The sequence below is a fragment of the Copadichromis virginalis genome, linkage group LG20, assembly GCF_057382275.1.
Source record: "Copadichromis virginalis isolate Kocher_CV1m ecotype Utaka linkage group LG20, C_Virginalis_male_GT1.1, whole genome shotgun sequence".
NCBI lineage: Eukaryota > Metazoa > Chordata > Actinopteri > Cichliformes > Cichlidae > Copadichromis > Copadichromis virginalis.
In genome coordinates, this window is record NC_140637.1 from 17,550,291 (window position 1) to 17,571,349 (window position 21,059).

Here is a 21,059-nt window from a genome sequence, read left to right on the forward strand (position 1 = left end):
AATCTCTTTAATTTTGTTTGTCAAGAAAAACCTTTGTGCAGTCCAAACTTTTTTCCATTCAATATCTGTTACAAAATTGGCCCAATAAAATATGGCTGATGGAACAGAGACCATTGCATCCTGAAAGAGAGATCTTATTTTGGTATTTATAGACTTATGAGAGGAAAAGCAAACATTGCCAAGAGAAGAATGTAACACATCCGGGGGAGTGACCTGTAGTGGAGCACTGTGGGAGCATCTGTGTAACATGGACAGACCAGATGGGATGGCATCGAACACTATTGAGAATTCTTTAGGCGTTATCGGTACATTGTATCTCCTGAGGAACTCAGAGTAATTATAAAAGAGTCCATCTTCTCTATATAACTGACTAACCAAGATTATTCCATTATTAAACCAGTTATTTTAAAAAAGAGTTTTATTTTTATAAATAATATTGCAGTTATTCCAAATAAAACAGTTTTGTGGAGAGAAATTGTGTTTGTAAATCAGGGCCCATGCCAAAAGAATTTGTTGATGAAAGTGAGAAAGTTTCAGTGGTATTTTTGGAATACTGTAATTGCAGAGCAGTAGGAAGTTAAGGCCGCCTAAATTAGAGAACACATGATGTGAGATAAAGTTCCAGATAGAAGTGGGATTTTTTAAATACTTTTTAATCCAGTTTATTTTAAAGGTGTTGTTAAGAGCACCGAAATCAATAAAATTTTTACCTCCTTTATCATATGAATTTAAAGCTACTGATTTACGCAAGTAGTGAGTTTTATTTTTCCATAAAAAATTATATAATAATTTGTTAATTGACTTACAGGTTGTATTATCAACATGTAGTGACTGGGCAGCATAGGTTAGACGGGAGATACCTTCAGCCTTCGATAGCAGAACTCTACCCTTCAATGACAGGTCTCGCTGTAGCCAATGATTAAAGATTTTTTGGGATTTATCTATAATAGGAATGAAGTTTGTGGAGCATCTGGATTGCTCATTTTTTATTATTTGAATTCCAAGGTATTTTACAGAGCTTCTTACAGGTATTCCATGAATTGAAGTTGCTAAACAACTTTTAACTGGTAAAAGTTCACATTTATGCAGGTTGAGTGAAAGTCCGGAGGCTTTAGAGAATGGCTGTATATTGTTAATGGCCACTGAAACTTGCGAGGCGTCTCTGAGGAAGAGAGCTGTATCGTCTGGCAGCTGACTTATGAGTATTTCTCTGTTAGCAATGACCAGGCCTTTTAAAGAACTGAGTTCAATGTGCGAATTAAGGAGTTGCACAGAAAGAAGGAATAAATATACGGATAGGGGGCAACCCTGCCTCACTCCACGCTTTAGAGAGAATCTTGGGGAAGTACCAGTGGCAAGCTTTATGGAGCTGTTACTATTGGAATACAGTGTCCGAACGGCATTACAGAAGGACTGACCAAACCCAAATTTATTTAAAGCAGTAAAAATAAACTCATGCTCTAAGGAGTTGAATGCCTTGTAGAAATCTAGCAAGCGCCAATTTGTTGGGATCCGTTTTTGAATGCGCGTTCCTCTGCGCCATATGCTTCCGGGTAACAAGAAAGCGACCTCATTCACGTATATTTTGGATTGGCAGAGCTAACTCGAAATTTTGAGAAAAGTAACTCGAAATTTTGAGTTATATTTCTCGAAATTTCGAGTTATGGATACTAGCTGTTTTGTTTTTATTTAGTGGCGGAAACGGGCTTCCATATGATGCAGATGGTATTATGAGAAATGGGAAAACTTGTTTTGTGGTTAGTGGAAAGTGGAAAGTAGTGATCCATTAGGAAATAAAGGAGCAACAAAAAGGAAGTATTTAAGTTGCACCTGGAGATGATTTTTATTACTGTGCAACATTATCAAAATATATAGTGTGTGGCATAAAGTACAATATTTGCATTCAGAGTATGTTGCACTATTAAAAAGCAACAAAATAGAGTAAAATTAAACACTTCAGTAAAACACTCCACTCCAAGTTACTTCCACCACTACAATACCTGTCCATGTTCTTATCCAGTGGGCAGTGGGAATTTAAGTCATTTGTTGAGGGGTGTCACTGTGGGTCGATCATACTCCCACCCCAAATCGAACTCTTTGGACATTACCTAGATGATTATACGTCCCCTTCTTTCTTTATGAATACACCAGATAAAGAAAAGAAGTGTCGAACTGTTTACTTTCAGTATTAATGTAGGATGTTGTCTCAAATTATGATATGGGGGCAAAAGGGATGAAAATGCTATTTTGGACATTTCTTTTACTTATCTGAAAAGTTGCAAACAACGTTAGCTCTTAAAGGTAAAGAAAAGTTTTTGTCTGTTGAATTCCAGCACTGCTCACTTTTTCTGTCATCCTGAATATTTTGAAAAGTATACCTAAATTAGCTTTAATTTTCAAAGGTAACCATGACATAAAAAGCCCTCAAATGCTTAAAATGCTTGCTAGCTTTCTCACAGAAAGTTTATCTTCTGTACATTTCAGCTGGAATATAAAAATATGCTTTCCAGCACTCACGAACACTGTATAGCCTCTATACTTTCAACACCCTAAAATATTTCACAAGCTAATGATATCTTTGAAGACTGCATAAGGCATGAGTCATTTTAAACGGAAAGGAAGAAGTTTAACATTTTTTTTTGTTATGACCACAGGCAAGCTGATAAGATCTGTGCGCCAATGCAAGATGCTTTTATCTCTGTGTGTGCAGAGGTTACCGTAAACAAGGGGAGTGTTACTTTGAGTTTTAACGTGTAATTGTATTCCTTTATGCTTTTATCATGTAGTTAAAAAAATGCTGTGTTTTGTACAAAATTCAAAAGATTACCTGTAGTTTACACTTACATCATCACCAAACAATAAAAGGAAATAAAAAAAAAAATGAACTTAAAGATCAGTTTTCACTTTTGTCATTTGTACACTGCATTTTGTATTATACTCCTGGTATTCAGACTTCAGCCTTTCTAATTTGTGCAAGTTTCCAGGTTAGTATGACTGTGCTTAATGTAGGCCTATTTCAAGAAACATATGCCATCTATAGAGCCATCTACCTGAGCATGATTAGCATTTTAGAAGCCATATGAAACTGTACAGGCGTTAAAATAGATCAAGCTTTCTCTGTTTGTCCATCTTGAAACTTCAGAACATTTTCAGTGGCATGTCACTTTTTATGTTCTCATGTAAATTATATTAACAATTTGAAAGCACACAAACCACATATGAACAGAAAAACACCTTTTAACCTTCAACAGAATAATTTCAATTTTATTTCATTTCGTTTCACATGGATCCCATATAATAAGAATACAGCAGAATTCTGGAGCGTCTCGGTTATTTTGTTTTTTCTCTGACTTATCATTATCATAAATACTAATAGGAATACATCATACACAATAAACACAGCACTATCCAAAGGCTTAGAGAGTATCACAAGACATCATTCACCACTAACAACAGAGTATATTTCATTTCAGCATATTTATAAGAGCTACAGTGAAAGAGAAAGAAAGAGGGAAACAACCGAGATGGGAGACTAGAGGAGGAGATAAAGCAAGGTGCTTCTACACTGCCTGAATCAAAGAACCCTGAATTTATATATTTATCTATGTATTTGTGTTCACTTTTTTTCAAAAAACAAAACAAAAAAACATCTGGATGAATACGAGGCTGTACAATGGACCAGTATACTGAAGATGAACAATTTATTGTGACGAAGCTGGTGGAAGCAAAACTACCAATCGAGACGCATCTCCTACCATTCGGCAAAGACGATCTAGAATGTCCAGTCGGAGGACTGGCAATCAAAAAGTGTGTTGATATCTGGAAATAAATAATTATTGCAACACTTACTTTGTGCTTTGAGTAGAATATAGCAGAGCTGCTGTTCAGTTTGTGTCGTGTGCAGTAACCTCTACGATGGATTGAACGTACCACGACATTTACTGTGTAGCCTAATGCTTTCCTGCAGCCGTGAGCCTCAGCCTCTGGAATATGTTTAAGGATGCTTTGAGATATAGGAAGTAGGATGCATGCAGTAAACTGGTTCGCCACCAGAAAGAGAAGAGCTTAAGAACGACTGAAGATGCAGACGGATTATATATGAAGACATATTGTTTAAAATGCTTCATAATATTACATGGTTATTCCATGGCATGAGCGAGGTCTTTAAAATTTTATACACTTTATTCTCATTTCTCTACAGTTAATGTTAATGTATGTATGCCACTGATTACAGTGTGATAGAAACACCATTTAAAAAACTATATAACTCTGTCTTACAACTTTCAGGACCACATAAAAGGCGACTGAAAACAGGATATGGTTCATTGACAAAATGAGTTTGATGCCCTTACATAAAACCAACGAATAAACACACACACGTTGCTAAGGCAGCTGCTCACTGCCACAATTGCCATTTTCTTCTCCCTATGCACTTTTTATTTTAGATGTCAGGATTTAAAATATTCAGAGCGTCACAAGAATTCATCCTCTCTTGACGGTGACATTTGATGGGAAAAATATATTTTAATGGATATAAAGTTGAAGCAACTCACTGTTACCACTGCTGTTCACATCTCACTACGTCTCACTTTCTTAGCTCATTTCATATATATGTGTGTATTTGCTTTCAATATTTACCATCACATCAACCCTAATTCTTAAATCTTGCCTATAATGCTGATCAAATACATTAGAAAAAAAGTCATAATGCGAACATAAAAAAATGCCCAGATTCTGAGATGAGAAAATAAGAAGATGATGTTGGTATTAATAGTTCATGGAAACTTAAGGGCAAAGGCTAAACTATGTGAGCTCCTAAACAGAACCAAAGTAAATGCAATTGAATAACTCTGTGCTCAACATTTGTTGTATAACAACTAATATGGAGTGCACAATTATTCAACTGTGTACATATAATCATATATATCAGTATGTTGATATTTACACAGCACAGACAAATACATTCTCCCAAGTTAAATGTTACTACAATGTGTTTTTTTTTTCTTTTTCCGTAAATGTCTTTTCCATTACAAGATTTCTCATAAATGTTCATCAACGAATGTTTTGGTATTTGTATTCAAGTTTTTCTCGTATAACCAAACAGACAATCCTCTGTTGTCTTCTACAGTAAATACATCACGAGAATAAACATCATGTTACAGCAAAGATCCATTTTCCCTCTTTTTTTTCCTTCCCACCCCGACCCACAGTGATGATCTCCTCCCCCAGCCCCACTGGTGTCTCCCCTCCAGGCCTCCCTCCCTCCGCCTGTCAACTCACAGATACACAAACAGACAAACAGAGGAGTGTGGAAATGAAAGTGGTGGTCGATGGAGAGCCACACTCCAAAATCACAAGGTCAACCTGGGCAAAGGAGACAAGCAAAGACGAGAGGGAAAGAAAATGTTAAATAAACAGCAAACACATCATTGGATAAATTACACATACATACAACTAACTCAACAAATCATGGCTTTTTAAACGCTTACAATGATACTATTTATTCACAGTAACCACAAGAAATGACAGTATGATGTGATGTATATTTCACTATAGGATAAGGAGCTGGGCAATTACTCAAATTGAAATCATGTTTTTTTGCTTCTATGAATAAATAAACCAAGATCGTCTTTATGAACTCACTGTGCATCTTTCTATTTTGTAGTGATGCTGTGTGGCAGCCTTCCAGTTCAATTCCAGGAGGAGACACAAATCCCTTTGGGGTTGTGTCAAGAAGAGCATCTGGTATATATTGTTAGTGGGATTATAACAAAAAAAAAACAATTTGGAACAACAGTAACAGTAACTCAGGCACAAAGTGGTAGGCCACGTAAAATCACAAAGTGGGCTCAATGGCTGCTGAGGCGCATATTGTGAAGAGGTCGCTAACTTTCTGCAGAGCTACAGACCTCCAAACTTCATGTAACCATCAGAACAGTGTATAGAGAGCTTCATGGAATCAGTTTCCCTGGCTGAGCAGCTGCATCCAAGCCTTACATCACCGAGTGCAATGCAAAACATCGGATGTAGCCATGTAAAAAATGCTGCCACTAGACTCTAGAGCAGTGGAGACGTGTTGTCTGCGGTGACTTCTCACGCTTCTCTGTGGGGTAATCAAATGGACGCGTCTGGGTTTGGTGGTTGCCAGGAGAATGCTACTTGTCTGACTGCACAAGTGCACAAAGCAAGGTCCATAAAGACATGGATGATCGGGTTTGGTGTGAAAGAACTTGACTGGCCTGCACAGAGTCCTAATCTCGGCCTCATAAAACACCTTTGGGATGAATTAGAGCAGAGAATGCGAGCCAGGCCTTCTCATTCGACGTAGTGTCTGACATCACAAATGTATTTCTAGAAAAATGATCAAAACTTCCCATAAACACACTCCTAAACCTCGTGGAAAGCTTTCCCAGAAGAATTGAAGCTGTTATAGCTACACAGCGTGGGCCACCATCATAGTAAACCATATGGATTAAGAGTGGGAAGCCACTCAAGTTCATATGTGTGTGAATGCAGTAGCTGTTGTTTTTACGCCTCCACTTTCCTTTACCTTTGCCTCTCTGTAAAAGTCTAAATCCATCCTCTGCAAGGTTGTGGCACTTTTTTCTTTTTACTTCACATGTATCTGTTATTTAATTAATTTTTTTCAGCTGAATTATAATTAATTCAAATAAATTAGGGCAGAACGGTGGCACGGTGGTTAGCACTGTTGCCGCACAGCAAGAAGGTCCTGAGTTCAATTCCATCATTTCTGTGTGGAGGTTGCATGTATTCCCCCATGTTTAATCAATTAACCTATCCCCCACTAACAGTCCAAAGACATGCAGTTAGTGGGGATAGGTTAATTGATTAATCTAAATTGCCTATGGGAATGAATACATGTATGTGAGAGTGAATGTTCGTCTGTGTCTCTATGTGTTAGCCTGGCGACCTGTCCAGGGTGTACCCTGCCTCTCGCCCTATGACAGCTGGGATAGGCTCCAGCACCCCCTGTGGCCCTGAAAAGGATAAGTGGATGCGAATGGATGGATAAAAGAAATCAGCTGGCAGAGTAGTGTCCTGTGTTCTTCCTGTGCTTTTGTGGGTTCCCTCTGGGTACTCTGGCGTCTTAACATACACGAGGAATGCATAGATAGGTGAAAGGTAGTTAAGAAAATGAATGTGTGGTTAAAGGAAATTCACTTTCTGTGCTAAACTGGTGACATGTCCTGTGGACTCTACCTCTAATGTTATGAAGTAGTTAAGAAAATGAATGGATGGATATTGACTTAATGAAAAATATAGTATGATTGATATGAAACAATACTTTGCTCTTTTGATCTAAGTATAGCATTCGGTTTGCAAATCAAAGAGCCAGAAAATCTGTCTAAAATATATTGAGGTTACATCCTTTTTAACTGTGGAGTAACTTTCTCTATTTGCTGAAATTTGATTGGTCAATAGCAAAAGTGACATTCTTGTTTACCTGCTGAACTTGCTGCTCAAATTTAAGCAAATTATTTTGCGATTGTTTGAGTACATTGATGAGTATATTTTTGGGACTTTAAAACATTTTTGACCAAACAGGGAAAACAAATCATTGAAGAAGATGAGCCAAAGTGCAGGTTTTAAATCCAAGAATACAAGGCAATGGCTTCTGAGTACTCTAAACCACGTTTCTAAGTGCTCTGTGTGGCAGACATTTCACATCTTTTAATACTAAGTGCAGTTTTAGCTGTCAGTGTAGTCTACAGCCTTGGAGCAAAAAGCTCTCTCACCATAGTTATAAGACCTCTGGAGGGTAGTGGAACTCAAAGGCCAAAGAGAGCTGGTAAATGTATGTACTGTAGCTGGCTCAAAAGCTCCTTTGCAAGTCAGATGTTTGTACACAATTGGTCCTTATCGAATGACTAGATCTTTCTCCTGCAACCTTCACTACTGAACATTAACAATAATGCTGTTTCAGTAAATGTCGAAAGATACCGACTGAATCTGGCATACTCTTAATTATAAAGCCTTGACCTTCATCCTCCAGATTTTACCTTGGAGTCACAATAGGCCTGATCTCTTTGAAGCCTGTGAGAACATTAGTTGTGGATGTTTTTGTTTTCTCCTTTCAAAATGGAGTTGAGAGGGTAAGAATACTTCTGTTTGTGCTGTAGCTAACTAACTATTTAATTAACAATGAAAGTTCAAACTTTTCTTTTTATCACCTGCTGCATAAGATATCGAGCAGATGACGAAAATACAAAAAAGAGGACATCTTCAAACTTCACCTTTCTCAGGTTATTAGGCTATTACAAGTGGATACATTGTAAACAGATACATATAAACTGACTACAGACTTACTTGTTGTTTCTAGAGTATTTAAAAGTAAAATGGGAGACAGAGCCTTCAACTTTCAGGCCCCTCCTCTGTGGAACCAGCTTTCAGTTTGGATTCGGGAGATGGACACTGTCTCTACTTTTAAGATTAGGCTTAAAACTTTCCTTTGAGCTAAAGCATATAGTTAGGGCTGGATCAGGTGATCCTGAATCCTCCCTTAGTTATGCTGCAATAGGTGTAGCCTGCTGGGGGACTCCCATGATGCATGGAGTATTTCTTCCTTAGTCATTTTTCTCACTCTCTACATGTTTATACACCTTTCTGCATTGAATCATATGTGTTATTAATCTCTGTCTCTCCTCCACAGCATGTCTTTTGTCCTGTCTTACTTCTCTTGGCCCACCCGGTAGTGGCAGATGGCCGCCCCTCCCTGAGCCTGGTTCTGCCAGAGGTTTCTTCCTGTTAAAAGGGAGTTTTTTCTTCCAACTGTCGCCCATGAATTTGCTCATTATTGTAGGGTCTGTTGTTGTGATTTGGTGCTGCGTAAATAAAACTGAATTTAATTAAATTGTTTTATTTTACTTTAGTTATTAATAAGCCAGCATAACTTTTTATTTTAAGTACTTTTATGTTTTCCAAAAAATAAGTGTGATCTATAAAAGATGGATTTATGGATTTATTCACTGTGATGCCACCCATAGATTTGTAGATTCTTGTTTTGAAATCTTGCCTCAAGCAGTTTGACTGCCACCATCTTGCACCCCCCCCCCCCTCCCAGAGAGACTGAGTACATTGGGCACTCACAGTAAGCCCACACCCTAAAGCACACCCTGATTTACTTTCTGTTTTACTCAAACTATGACAGTCATTTACAAAATAAACATTGTGTTGTAAGACTTGAAAACCATAAATATACCAGGATGTGTGTTTTTCTGAGGTCATAGATGAAGGAAGTGTTGGATCATTCTCTCATAACGTTTGTTTTGTAACCATTAGAGAAAATACAAGTTTAAGGTCGCTCTCTGAAGCAGTTGCATGCTGGATTTCAGAAAATCTTAACATTACTGATGAAATCTAATGCGCTCCAGGAAACTTCTCCATGTCATTTTCATAGTACTTGTCATTTTAGCCAAGAGGCAATGTGAAAAAAGACTCAAAAAGTGGACCATAGAAAGCATTTGTGCATTCAACCCTTTATTTGTGCTTAAAATATAATATCACATTGAATAATGGATATCTATGTCATTCTAACAACACGAGTAGAAAAAAAATGTGAGTAGAAAAACTGGACAGATTTTCTACTCATATTTGCACTCACCATTCTGCAGCTGTAGTGTTTCAGGACAGGCTCACATCTGATTAGAGTAAGAGGTAGGCTGCTGGTCATAGCCCTGGTTATAACCTCCATCCTCATTGTAGCCTCCCTGCTGGCCGTAATCGGGCTGGTAACCTCCCTGGGAGCCGGCATAGGGGTCCTGCTGTCCGTAGCCTTCCTGGGCATAGGAATCTGGGGCGGGCTGCTTCTCCTGTGATGGGACATACGTTCCAGCAAAAGCGGCCTTCCAACCGGTCTCTTTGAAGACAAACCAGAGGTTTCCAATCCACAGGATAAGGTTGATGAAACCAAAAGCCTGTGGAGGAAAAAAGAGACAAACGTTTGTTCTTATCGTTATTCTAGTATCATCTCTTTACATTGTGTCGCTAACAGAAGCATTTTAAGCCTACCACAGAGGTGTTGAGGCCGGAGACCTTGGGGTCATGGATCTCACGGCACTTATTTTCTCGTTCTTCACAGGCTTGGATGAGAGTGATGACCCGCTCTGGATCAGTGGCTGTTTTCACATCTGAGAGGCCTTTAGCCCAAGCACAAGAAGATACCAGCCACATGAAGGCAAATACCGCCGTCACAACAAAATCCTGGAAATCAGCAACACAAGGTTATTGTTTTTTCCTATCATTAATTGAGAAGTATTACATTTAAGACAAGATGTACTTTTTATGTGCTTCAAGGTAACAAACTCACAATCTGGGCCCCTTTATTGTTTTCACGGTACTTCTCTAAGATGAAACAGTATACAGCGAGCGCTGCCATAGAGTAGAGGAAGGAAAAGACACCAATGGTGACGAAGAACTCGGCTGAAGAGGAGTAGTCCCCGACCAGGAACAGACGCTCCTTGTCTCCTCCCTTACAAGTGGGTGCATCAAAGTAAACCTGATGGAGCCTGGGGGCAGGAACACAAAAAAAGGGATAGACACAGATGAGAAGGTGTAAGAGCTGCAAAAATACAGCAGATGATTCTAAAGTTGTAAATCTGAAACATGCTGTAGCTGAATTTTAATTTATTCAAAACTGGGTGAATTGAATTCTCAGAGACTTTTATGCAACCAGAGGAGTCTTCTCCTGCTGGCCATTACACAGAAGGCAGATTTAAGGGACTTCCACATTAGGTTTATTTTTCAAAAGCAGAAACTGCATACTTTTCTTTATGTACAGTTTATTACTGCAACAAGCAGAATTTGTTCAGTTAGCTAGAGCTTCTAAAATAGTAAACTTCTCTGAGCTTCTTTGCTACAGAACAACAAGCATATCTAAAATAAAAATAAGTCTTTCGTGACAAAAATTGCCCCCCCAAAAGGACATATTTATTTATTTATGAATGCTGTTAAACTTAATCTAATGTAGAAGGCTGTCAAACTGTAAGTTCAATTAAATGTTAAAAGTTCAGTTATGTGATGATATAATCCATACCTGAATGGATATTCAAACTCTACTTCTACGCCTAGATCACTTTCCGAGCGGTTGCTGCACTCCACACTCATCTTGAACATGCCAGAGTAACTTCCACATGTCGAGAAAGCGAAGATTGCAAAGATCTGTGGGAGAAGGAGCAGGAATACGCCAAATTACTTGATTTGTATCCAGAAGGTAAGAGTTACACTAAAAAGGAACAAACATTGTTTGAATTCTGGCTTCCCCACAAAGTATAAAATACATATTAGAGGATAAAGTTGGACAACCATGTTTGTTTCTTTGAGAATGTGGACTTCTTTATGTTACATATGAGGAGCAGAATTTTTTGTGTTAGGAGTTTTCTTGTTGTTTATTTGTTTACTTGTTTGCATGATTACAATGAATGAATAAAAATAAATACATGCATGCCTTAATAAAATATGTACTGAATTTAAAACCCCATCCATGTGATCATTGACACATTCTAGACAACCATGACTATGCTTCCCAACCTTTGCAGTTTCAAGCAGACTTATCAAGATCAACCAATCAGAGCGAGGTGCTAATAAATTCCCACAGAGTGCAAATAAATACAGCATTATCAGCAGGTTACAGAGCACTGACTGCACCTGTTGCCCACGGTACATTTAAATTGGTTTTGTACTGTTGTTTATGTGTGTGCATGTGTGATTGTGCATTCGTTTACAGGGTGCCTCATTATTACTGTAGGTGCACTTAGCTCAGTCTTATTTTTCACCTCTTACCTGCAGTCACATAAACAGCACAGACAAATATGAGTGGAGATAAACTTGCAGCCTCTCGCTCTTCACACACACACAAACAGCAGATTAGACAAGTCGGACTATTTTTACCACACCCTCCCTACTCTGCAGACCAGATCCGATTGGATAGAATATCCAGCTATTAATCTGACGGAGGTGCTCCACCATCTGTTACCAAATACTCAGCTTCCAGCTACTGTACAGTCAGTCACAACACATGCATACATACACACACTGGCACACCCCCACACGTGAGTGCATATGCACACACACCAGCTCACGTCACTTCCTCTAGCCTCATAGTATGACCTACGTGCAGAAGGCATAAACACACTAAACTAATTACAGTAATCTTTCAGCTAATGTGAGTACGGAGGCTCGTTTGTTGGATTTGCACAGAGTGAGTGACTAAATTGAGCCCTATTGTTTTAATTTTGTTCTTCCCTATTCCTTTAGGGCTGTGTTTAAGTTTAAGGTGTCCTCTGCCAAAGCCCAAAGGCTTATTAACAGGTTTTAATAATCGATGCAAATGACTGTAGATGTGAAAGAGGCGGCATTATGTGTGAAAGGAGAGACAAGAGCACTCGTAAGCAACACAGTCATCTCTCTTTCTCTCTCTCTATTAAATTTAAAGCAAAGAAAAAAAAAACCATTTGCCATCTGCAGTGTAGCTCTGGTGCAAAAATCCAGTTGGAGCTTTGGAAATTGACCAGATCTAACCCAGAATGTTTGAGAGATCTAAATGCACCCTAAAAGTGAGAAAATCTGTCCATCCGTGTTATGTTCTTCATGGGCAAGCAATTAATCCTTAACACTGAGCAAATCACCATTTATATCAATAATAAATAGGGGTGTTATATTTGTTTAAACTCCAAACCAACAGCATAACAGAATCAAATGCTGAAGTAACTGTGCAATTAATCAATATCTACAACCTGGGCAGTAACTGCAGTGTAAGCACAATCCTTAACACAGCCTGCAGTGTTATGCTATAAATGTGTACCACCCATGCTGTTACTATTAACTGTTCATTATTTTCAAAACAATTAGAGGTTAAAATTTCTTGAGTGAGCTCAGTATGGAGACTATTTGGTGCCTCAGCTGTGTGTTGTTCTTACAGATCAAATGAAAACACACCTTTAAACATAAAATATGTAACGAGCCCGATTTTGATGTGGTGCAACATGATGATGTAGCTAAATATTAATACAGTATATTAACATGTGCAAGAATTCATAGTTTGTTTGTTTTTTACAGAGTCCTTAAAAACAACAAAGCATAGCAGATTATTAAAGTCAGGAAGGTGCTCATACAGTACTCATGATAAGAGTCTTAGGTGCTTTTTATTTCTTTCTTGGCAACAGAGCAGAGACTAATATTTATTTAGGTAACAGCTTGATATTGATAGCACAATGAGATGTTTCCAGGTGGATCCTGAAAAATACTTTTTGAAGTATCAGCAATGGGTAATACCACTTTTTAAATGCTCTGCTTCCATACAGTCAGCATAAAGTGTTATGTGTTAGTTGATGCCTTAAATTCGCCTGTTGCTAATGTTGCTTTGATCACCAAGATCTTTCAAAACAGCCAGTGCAGACGTGCTGTCGGACAGTTTTTATGTAAATTTTGGCATGCCTGTTATCAGATCATCACTGGTTTTGCACGGACTGGATTTGAGAGTACGCTGATCAAAAGTGAATTGCTGGGTTATGGGCCTAATGTTTGAAACCCCTGTTGTAGTGCTATATGCTATATGTTTCTCACATGATGGCGAACAACTTATGAATTTTGATCTGATAACAGATCTTGATGATCAAAGCATCGTTACACACACAGGTGAAGGTAAGGCCAGAAAATCGCCTATGAGACAGCTAACAGTTGGGAGTGAAAAATACATATTCTCCAACTGGTTGGCGAGTGGTTCCCACAAATTGCTAGCAGTTGCTAGCTGAAATAAGTTATAAAGAGGTTTAATGGTGCTCCACCAGTTACTTGATCCTTAGCAGATTGCCACTGTTGCGTGTAGTGTGCAAAGGTTGTGCCTCATTACCGCAGCCAGCCTGCTGACCCTTCAAAAAGTCTACCTTAGTTTGAAGCCAAATGTTATCCATTTCTGGTTTATGTTGCCCTTCTAACAGTTTCACTACTGCTTGAAGAGTAGCTGGTGAGTGTTTGCAGACAAGTTGGTTAACTCCATGCAAACCCAGGCGACCACTGTAATCTGCAAGCAACCAAAGGAACTGCATAAATTACCATCAACCTCTTATTAAGTGTTAGTTGATGCCTTACGTTCTCCTGTGTATGTAGTGATGCTTACATAGATATACATACACAGGTGGAGGAATACACATTTTTAACAGGGGTGTCACTGACTGGTCTATAGGCCTGTGTGGCTGGGCTTTAGTAATCGATTTCACAGACATTGATGTTAACCAAACCACTCAGCAACTGGTTGGGGATTACACATTATTCTCTTACATTCTGTGGTTGCCAGATCATCACTGTCTCTAGGCCTATGACTATGGCCTTTTTCACGTGATCCTTCACTGTCCAGCCTATGTCACATGGTTAGTCTATTATGATTTTATTAAAGTTTAAAGTTAGGGATGTGGCTGCTTTGAGATACCTGGGCCTGTACTTGTCTGCCTCAGCTCGGTTAATTCCAGTTATTGAACTGGAGCTGCTGTTTATGCCTTATGGACACACATTAAACACTTCCATATAACTGGTCTTCTTTCCACAATGACAGGAGTCGTCCCCTGCTGGCCATTAGAAATAATGCAGATTGCATTCCCATCAATATATATAAAGCAAAGTACCAGCACTGAAGGAAAAGTCAGGGGATAGTCAGTTTCTTGTCTCCCAGGACTGTAAACTTTTTGTGGAAACATTCCTGTGATCATTTTAGAGCTTGGATAAAAATCTGTGGTCAGCAAATAGAATCTAAATGGAAGGCGCCTTTGGACAATTAAGCACTGCACTTTTATGGTGATAAATGAGTAGAGGGAGGCGTTGTGGAGAGGAAGGAGCGGGACAGCCAGACTGAGTAAAGAGATGGTGGCACACTGAGTGCTAGGTGCCATGGTAACACTGCTGGCAGCATCACACAGCGAGGAGGCAGAGGCTGGTTTCTACCCCTCCTGGTATGCTGAATGGTTGTCAGCAGAAGATATACAATTCTTCACACTCAGACACAAATGATCTGCTGTTCTCACACTCCCTGTCTGACTTAGTTTGCCTCCATCTCCGAAATTATTGATCCAGACATGGATAGAAGTAGCAATTGTAAATAACAGAGCATGTAGATGTTGTAGTTTTGGGACTATCCTAGTTCTAACGAAAGCAAAGGCATCTTTAACGTGTCAAAACTTGTCATTTAGTATGCAATCTATAAACTGACCCATATATGTGTAGAAAAAATACACACCAAAAGCAAAATAAACACAAGCTGTCTAAGCCTCCACCAGAGGCCCTGGAGTAATAACCACCAAGAGTGTCTGCACAGCAACCCCCCCCCCCCCCCCCCCCCCGCCCCGAGCTACAACAAAATCAACAGCCTTTATTACACATTAGAGACCATGCCAAAGTGAAAAAGGCTGTTACTTCATGTTCTCACAGCCTTTATAAGCCTGCTGAGAATGAGTCAGAGCAGAAATCTGAATACAGATTAAATTCAACATCGCAGTGGCTTCATGTAGCAGCTGAGAACAGTTCCTGGGGTTCAGCTCTACATCAGCTGTATTCTGGAACTCAATGTCTTCTAACATCCATCAAATCTAGGCTGTGTCAGCACTATTCCCCAGAGACAGGGAGAGAGAGAGGATGGGGTGAGGTGGGCAAATCCACATTAGTCACACATACAGTATGCTGTTTTAATGTCACTCATGCAACAAGAATAGTGCTCACTTGCTTCTGCATGACCACAAATCCTCAACCCATATACAGGACTGTCCATTTCTAACTACTCTCATCTCTCCAGTTCAAAAATGGGAATACTGATATGTACACAGCTGGTAAACTGCTGCTATTTCATTGATGCATGAACTGTGCTCTATAAAAGCACAAAAAAATGTTTCGTTCGGCTATACAAATATACATCTTCCTGATTTCTGTTTCCAGCAAAACCTCCACTAGAATCTGGAAAAATACTTCTCATGGGTGGATCCTCTATCCCCTCTCCTAAAAAACACGGTGTTACTGGTTAGGCATGCCCATATTAATCCACAAAGAGGAGTAGATCCAGGAGCTCCTCCTCTAGCCCTGACGCTGAGGCACGCAGGCCCACTGACAGATTATTCATGGGCCTTGGCCTCCTGAGCGGGCTACTGATTGGTGGTTGGCTCGCACTGACCCAGGGAGGCAGTGATGAGGTGCTGGCACACTCACACAGCTCCAGGGAAGGACTTCAGAGTCATGCAGCACACTCACGGCTCTGACTATTCTCGAGCATATCTGCAGAGCCCATTACAATGTGGAACTCTTTCAGCACTGCTCTGGCACACGCGTTCTCATCTGGGTTGTTTTAGCTGTGCTCTCAGGCTGAGGAGCAGAGGACAGGCCAGGGATTACTGCACCCATCCAAGGAGGGGCACGCCCTGCACCCTCCCAAAAATGCATTCTGACATTTCATTATGTAGGAGGAATTGAAACATTAGAGCTACATAACCTTTGGGTCATTTGTGAGCTAAGTCCTATTTTTAGATGTGCTGTTGTGATATTTTTAATCATTAAATGTTCCCTAACATTAATTTATTGATTTTCTTCCTTTGCATTTTTTGTTGTTGTTGCAGGAATTGGTGTGGTAAGGATAATGGAAAGTGGTGTGTGTGTGTGTGTGTGTGTGTGTGTGTGTGTGTGTGTGTGTGTGAGAGAGAGAGAGAGAGAGAGAGAGAGAGAGAGAGAGAGAGAGAGAGAGAGTGTGTGTGCAATGCAATCTTCCACTTCTAATCAGTATATTGCAACATAATTCAGTGAATTGTGGCTAACAGTAGCAAGATTTACTCCTTAAGGCAGGTAGTTACTGCCCTAAGTGATGATGAAAACAGCTCGACCTACAGAGATACATCAACTTAATAAAAATAATTAAAAACCATCAGTTACTACATTATAACTGTGGCAATAAATAATATTACTTGGTCATTTCAGCTGTAAAAGTGGCATCTGCAATCACTGCTAACTGATTGGTCAAGTTATTGACCAAAACAAAACAAACCCTAAATGAAACAAATATACAAGTGAAGTAAGTTTTCAGTTCAGGATATTCATAAATGCAATGATGAATAGGTGCTATGACTATCAGCAACCCAAGGTTTAATTATTGCTTCTAGATACCTTAATATATGTCAAAAGGAAAAGCATGCTTTTTTAAATGACTATAGTAATTATTGTATTATTATTATATTACAAACATGTCAATCTGATTATTATTGCAGAGAATATTTTAGTCACTTTCGAGATCGCAGTCTGCTACAATTATGACAGCAAACCAGATGCGGCCACGGTCAGTTAGTAGCATAACCATAAGTAGTGCCTCTGTTTCCGTCACTGAAATGCCCCCCAGCTGTGGACACAAAGGAAAACAGAAAGAAAGCGAAAAATGCAATGTAGCTGCACCACTCTCCACCCTGCAGCCTCTTCACTATGCTGCTGATGATGATGGAGGACAAACACTGTGAAAAACAACACATAACGAGAGAATGTCTGTGACTGTGTGAGCTAAAAACATTTCCAGTTAAGAGGGAAACTGTTGCCATGATGCAACATTTTCTGCCTAAAAGCTGACTTGAAGGGTTGAGCACCTGATGGAACTACAAAGAAAATCTAAAAAGATGTCTGGCTATTTGTGAGTACAACACAGCGTGTGAGGTGTCCCATATTCCACCAGCATAAACAAATAAAGGCAAATCCTTGCAATCCTCGGGTTTTCTCCCTGCATCGATGAATTAATGAATGAGTAGCTTGGTTGGAACAGGCTGCACATAAAAAATGGGTACTAAATTGCACTAGCATGAGGGCACATCCTCTGAGATGGATTTAACAAATTGTCATTATATTCCTCAGTGAATTGACACAGTGTTACTACAGAGTGATGTAATACAGCCTGCTGGTATCTCCCACTCAGGGCTGCTGGGGCAAGTATTACCATAACCATAAAGAAACATGAGACTCCACAGTTTCAATTTGGAGTCTCAATGCATTACTTAATCATGTGCAATTCAGTAATTAAGAGGCCTTAGGATAAGTTTTAGGAGAAATCATTTAAAAAAATGTCAGACCTCCATGTAGGCCTTGGTTTTGTTGCAGTCTTCCACTCCTAATCAGTATATTGCCAAACAATTCACTGAATTATGGCTAACAGTAGCAAGAGGTACTCAGTAATGCAGATAGTTAATGCCTAAATGACCATGAAAACAGTTCAACTTACAGAGATGTATCAATTGAACTCCTTTTGGTGATTTCAGTCATTAAAGTGGCTTGGTTCATGTTTCAGGAACAATAATAAAAGAAAATACAATTAAAAAACCGTCTGACCTCTGAGTCTTTTCCCCAAGACTCGACATGCATAGCCATCATAATGTACCATGCAGCTTTATGGCCTCTGTGTGACAGAAGGTCACAAATATGGCATCAAGGGACATGCAGGCATTATGTATCACACAAAACCATAGAAAAGCTTCAGGATTTCTTCTTTTGTAATATGATTTTATTACAATTTGTATTAAAATATTCCCTCGTTGGTGCTGTATATCATGATCACTGCCACCAATAAATGTGTAACAACAGAAAACTTACCCATTGTAGAGCTTTTATAAATCCCAGAGGTTGTTTGATTATCGTGAACTGCCCTTGGGCCACCAGCTGTCAAGACAAAAACAGCAGAAAGAAGCACTTAATTTTAAAAACATCACGTTTTGGACTTTACTCTAGTTTTATGAACTCTGTGCCTCTCAGTCGAGCAGGCACGATGAGGCTGATTAAAAACACAAACCTCATTACTTCAGTCTCATTGCCCACAAGCCTGGCCTGCTCCTGGCACCTGCAGGTGTTTGTTATACTACGGCAACAATCTGGCAGTGAATACAGTGAGTCACCTGCCAGAGCTCACATCTTTGTGGACTTATGAGGTGATGTAGTGTAGTAATTTGTAGTATAGACTTCAAAGGCTGTGGTGTATCTGTATGTGTAAGAATGAGGCACAGAGCTGCTCCTGCAGCTTTACAATTACACAAAGCTGATTAGCGGTCTGCCGCTCGGCTCCCGTGCTGCACACTCCTCAGCAATTCTTTGACTTATTTATGAGGAAATCCCGTTTTTTAATTGACGATCGAGGCAAAAGAGGGGCTGGCGTGCAGGTGAATGCGACAAAGCAAAGAAGGCGGTGTGTCCCCGTGTGCATCAATAAATGGCCGCACCGGAATAAGCAGCAGTGATGATTTTCTCACAGGCTGCGGGGCCACTTTTATCCTCATTGTTTCTGCACAAAGCCAAACATCCATATTAAGCAGATGACGCAGGTACTGACAAAATTCCTGCTCAGAGGAGCCTGACAGCCTGATATCCGCTCGTCTCCCCGGGAAGACTTGATGGCTTTGACACAAACCATTCAGCAGTCTGAGAGATGAGCTGTTCGGGACCAGCGAAAGAGAGATGCAGGAGCCTGTGCTCCTCTTTGGCCTACTGCGGTTATACGAATACAGCGAGGGCCTTGGAAATTAATCAGGTTGTCGTTTGTTATCGTGGCAACAGCGGGCTAATTGAGACGTGGGCAAACTAAATCAATTAGGTGAATCCCCTGAGATAATAGGTATCATCGTCTCCTTCCGTAGCTAAATGTCATTGCTGCAGAAATCTCTGGACATCCTACTCATTTTTGGAAACTCAGCGGGCCACTTTAAAACACACACTGCAGCATCAGCTGTGGAGAAATCTCTCATTGGATTGGACCCTTTCGTGTCCCTATAAAACTGCATTTTAAAGATTAATTCCCAAATTCACATTTCGAGTCCAAGGACTCCAAAACGCATTCGATGTCTACATTTAGAATAAAATATCGCCATTAAAACGGGCGACAAAATGAAACGAGTATTAATAAATGAAACAATCGTTACCACACGAAACAATAATGAAATAGATGATTTCCCCATCAAAGCCTTACCTGGTTTACAACATCCATCTTGGCCGCTTACTCGCTGATAAGAGGATCAGAGGGGCGGGGGGAGGGAGGCGTCTCATCCGGAACAGCCCAGGGGAGGAAGACGCCCAGAAGGAAGAGCTGGAATGCGTCACGAGCTGGACGAGCGTCGTGACGTCAAAATAATTACGAGGATGTGGAGTAGCGACGAGCCGGGCACTCTATCCAATCGCGTCGTTGCTTTTATTCCGAGGGAGCAGAAACTACCCCGGGGGTGATGATGGAGAGAGGAGCGCATGGAGACTGTTCACGCTTTAGTGGAAGGAGTGGTTTAGAGGAGAACATCAAAAGGTCAATGAAGGTTTGTGAACAGATGCTAGTCATTAACAGTCAGCACGATCACCTGACATTATCAAAACAGCTGTTTGCTTGTTTTTTAATGTATATTTTCCCTTTAGAAGTCCCCGTAGCCAAAACCTGCGAGGGAAGTTGGGGAAAGTTCACCGAGAGTTCTGGAAGATGAGGATGGAATCATAAATAGAGTGCTAGTGAGGCCAGGTGGGTTTGGCTCCTTGTTTTCACCAGAAATGTCTCTGAGCATTTTATTGCCAAACATCGGGAGCTGCAACTGTAGTTGCTGCTCCTGTATAATGATAATGACCTATCGTCGTTATGCAAAGTAACTGTGAAATAACCGAAATGAGATGCAAAATATTAAGATCAATATGACATCCAAAAAAGCCTTTAATCACAAAAGCAGACAAACAGTGCCTTCACAAAGTCACTGCAATTTTTGTGAAAAAAAGCAAACGTTTCCCTGTTGTCTAAAACTATGCATTAAAATGCACACTGGAAAAGTAAACGTTAGGACATGTAGAGGGTTGGCGTGACAGAAGAAGAGGCTCGAGACAGGATGAGATGGAGATGAATGATCCGATTTGCGACCCCTAAAGGGAACAGATAGATAAAGAGAAAGCTCAAAAGCAAAAGTCTGTAGGTGCTTATAATTCACACTTGTTTAAAAATATTTTTGGTCACATTCACATCAAACGGTGAAGTAAACAGCACACGGAAAATCCATTTTCACATCTTTATGTTTGAATGACTAGAT

The 21,059-nt window shown here is 39.8% G+C and overlaps 1 protein-coding gene across 1 annotated transcript; it reads right to left on the reverse strand.

The window, feature by feature from the left end:
- Nucleotides 1–3,235: 3,235 nt before the first annotated feature.
- sypb (synaptophysin b) lies at nt 3,236–20,049 on the reverse strand. Its single transcript, XM_085443389.1, has 7 exons — nt 19,973–20,049; nt 18,610–18,675; nt 11,054–11,178; nt 10,328–10,526; nt 10,030–10,221; nt 9,623–9,935; nt 3,236–5,364 (listed from the first exon to the last, which is right to left on the reverse strand). Exons 1-6 carry the CDS (start codon nt 19,988–19,990, stop codon nt 9,654–9,656), a joined length of 882 nt encoding a protein of 293 aa, XP_085299515.1. The 5' UTR covers nt 19,991–20,049; the 3' UTR covers nt 3,236–5,364; nt 9,623–9,653.
- Nucleotides 20,050–21,059: the final 1,010 nt, after the last annotated feature.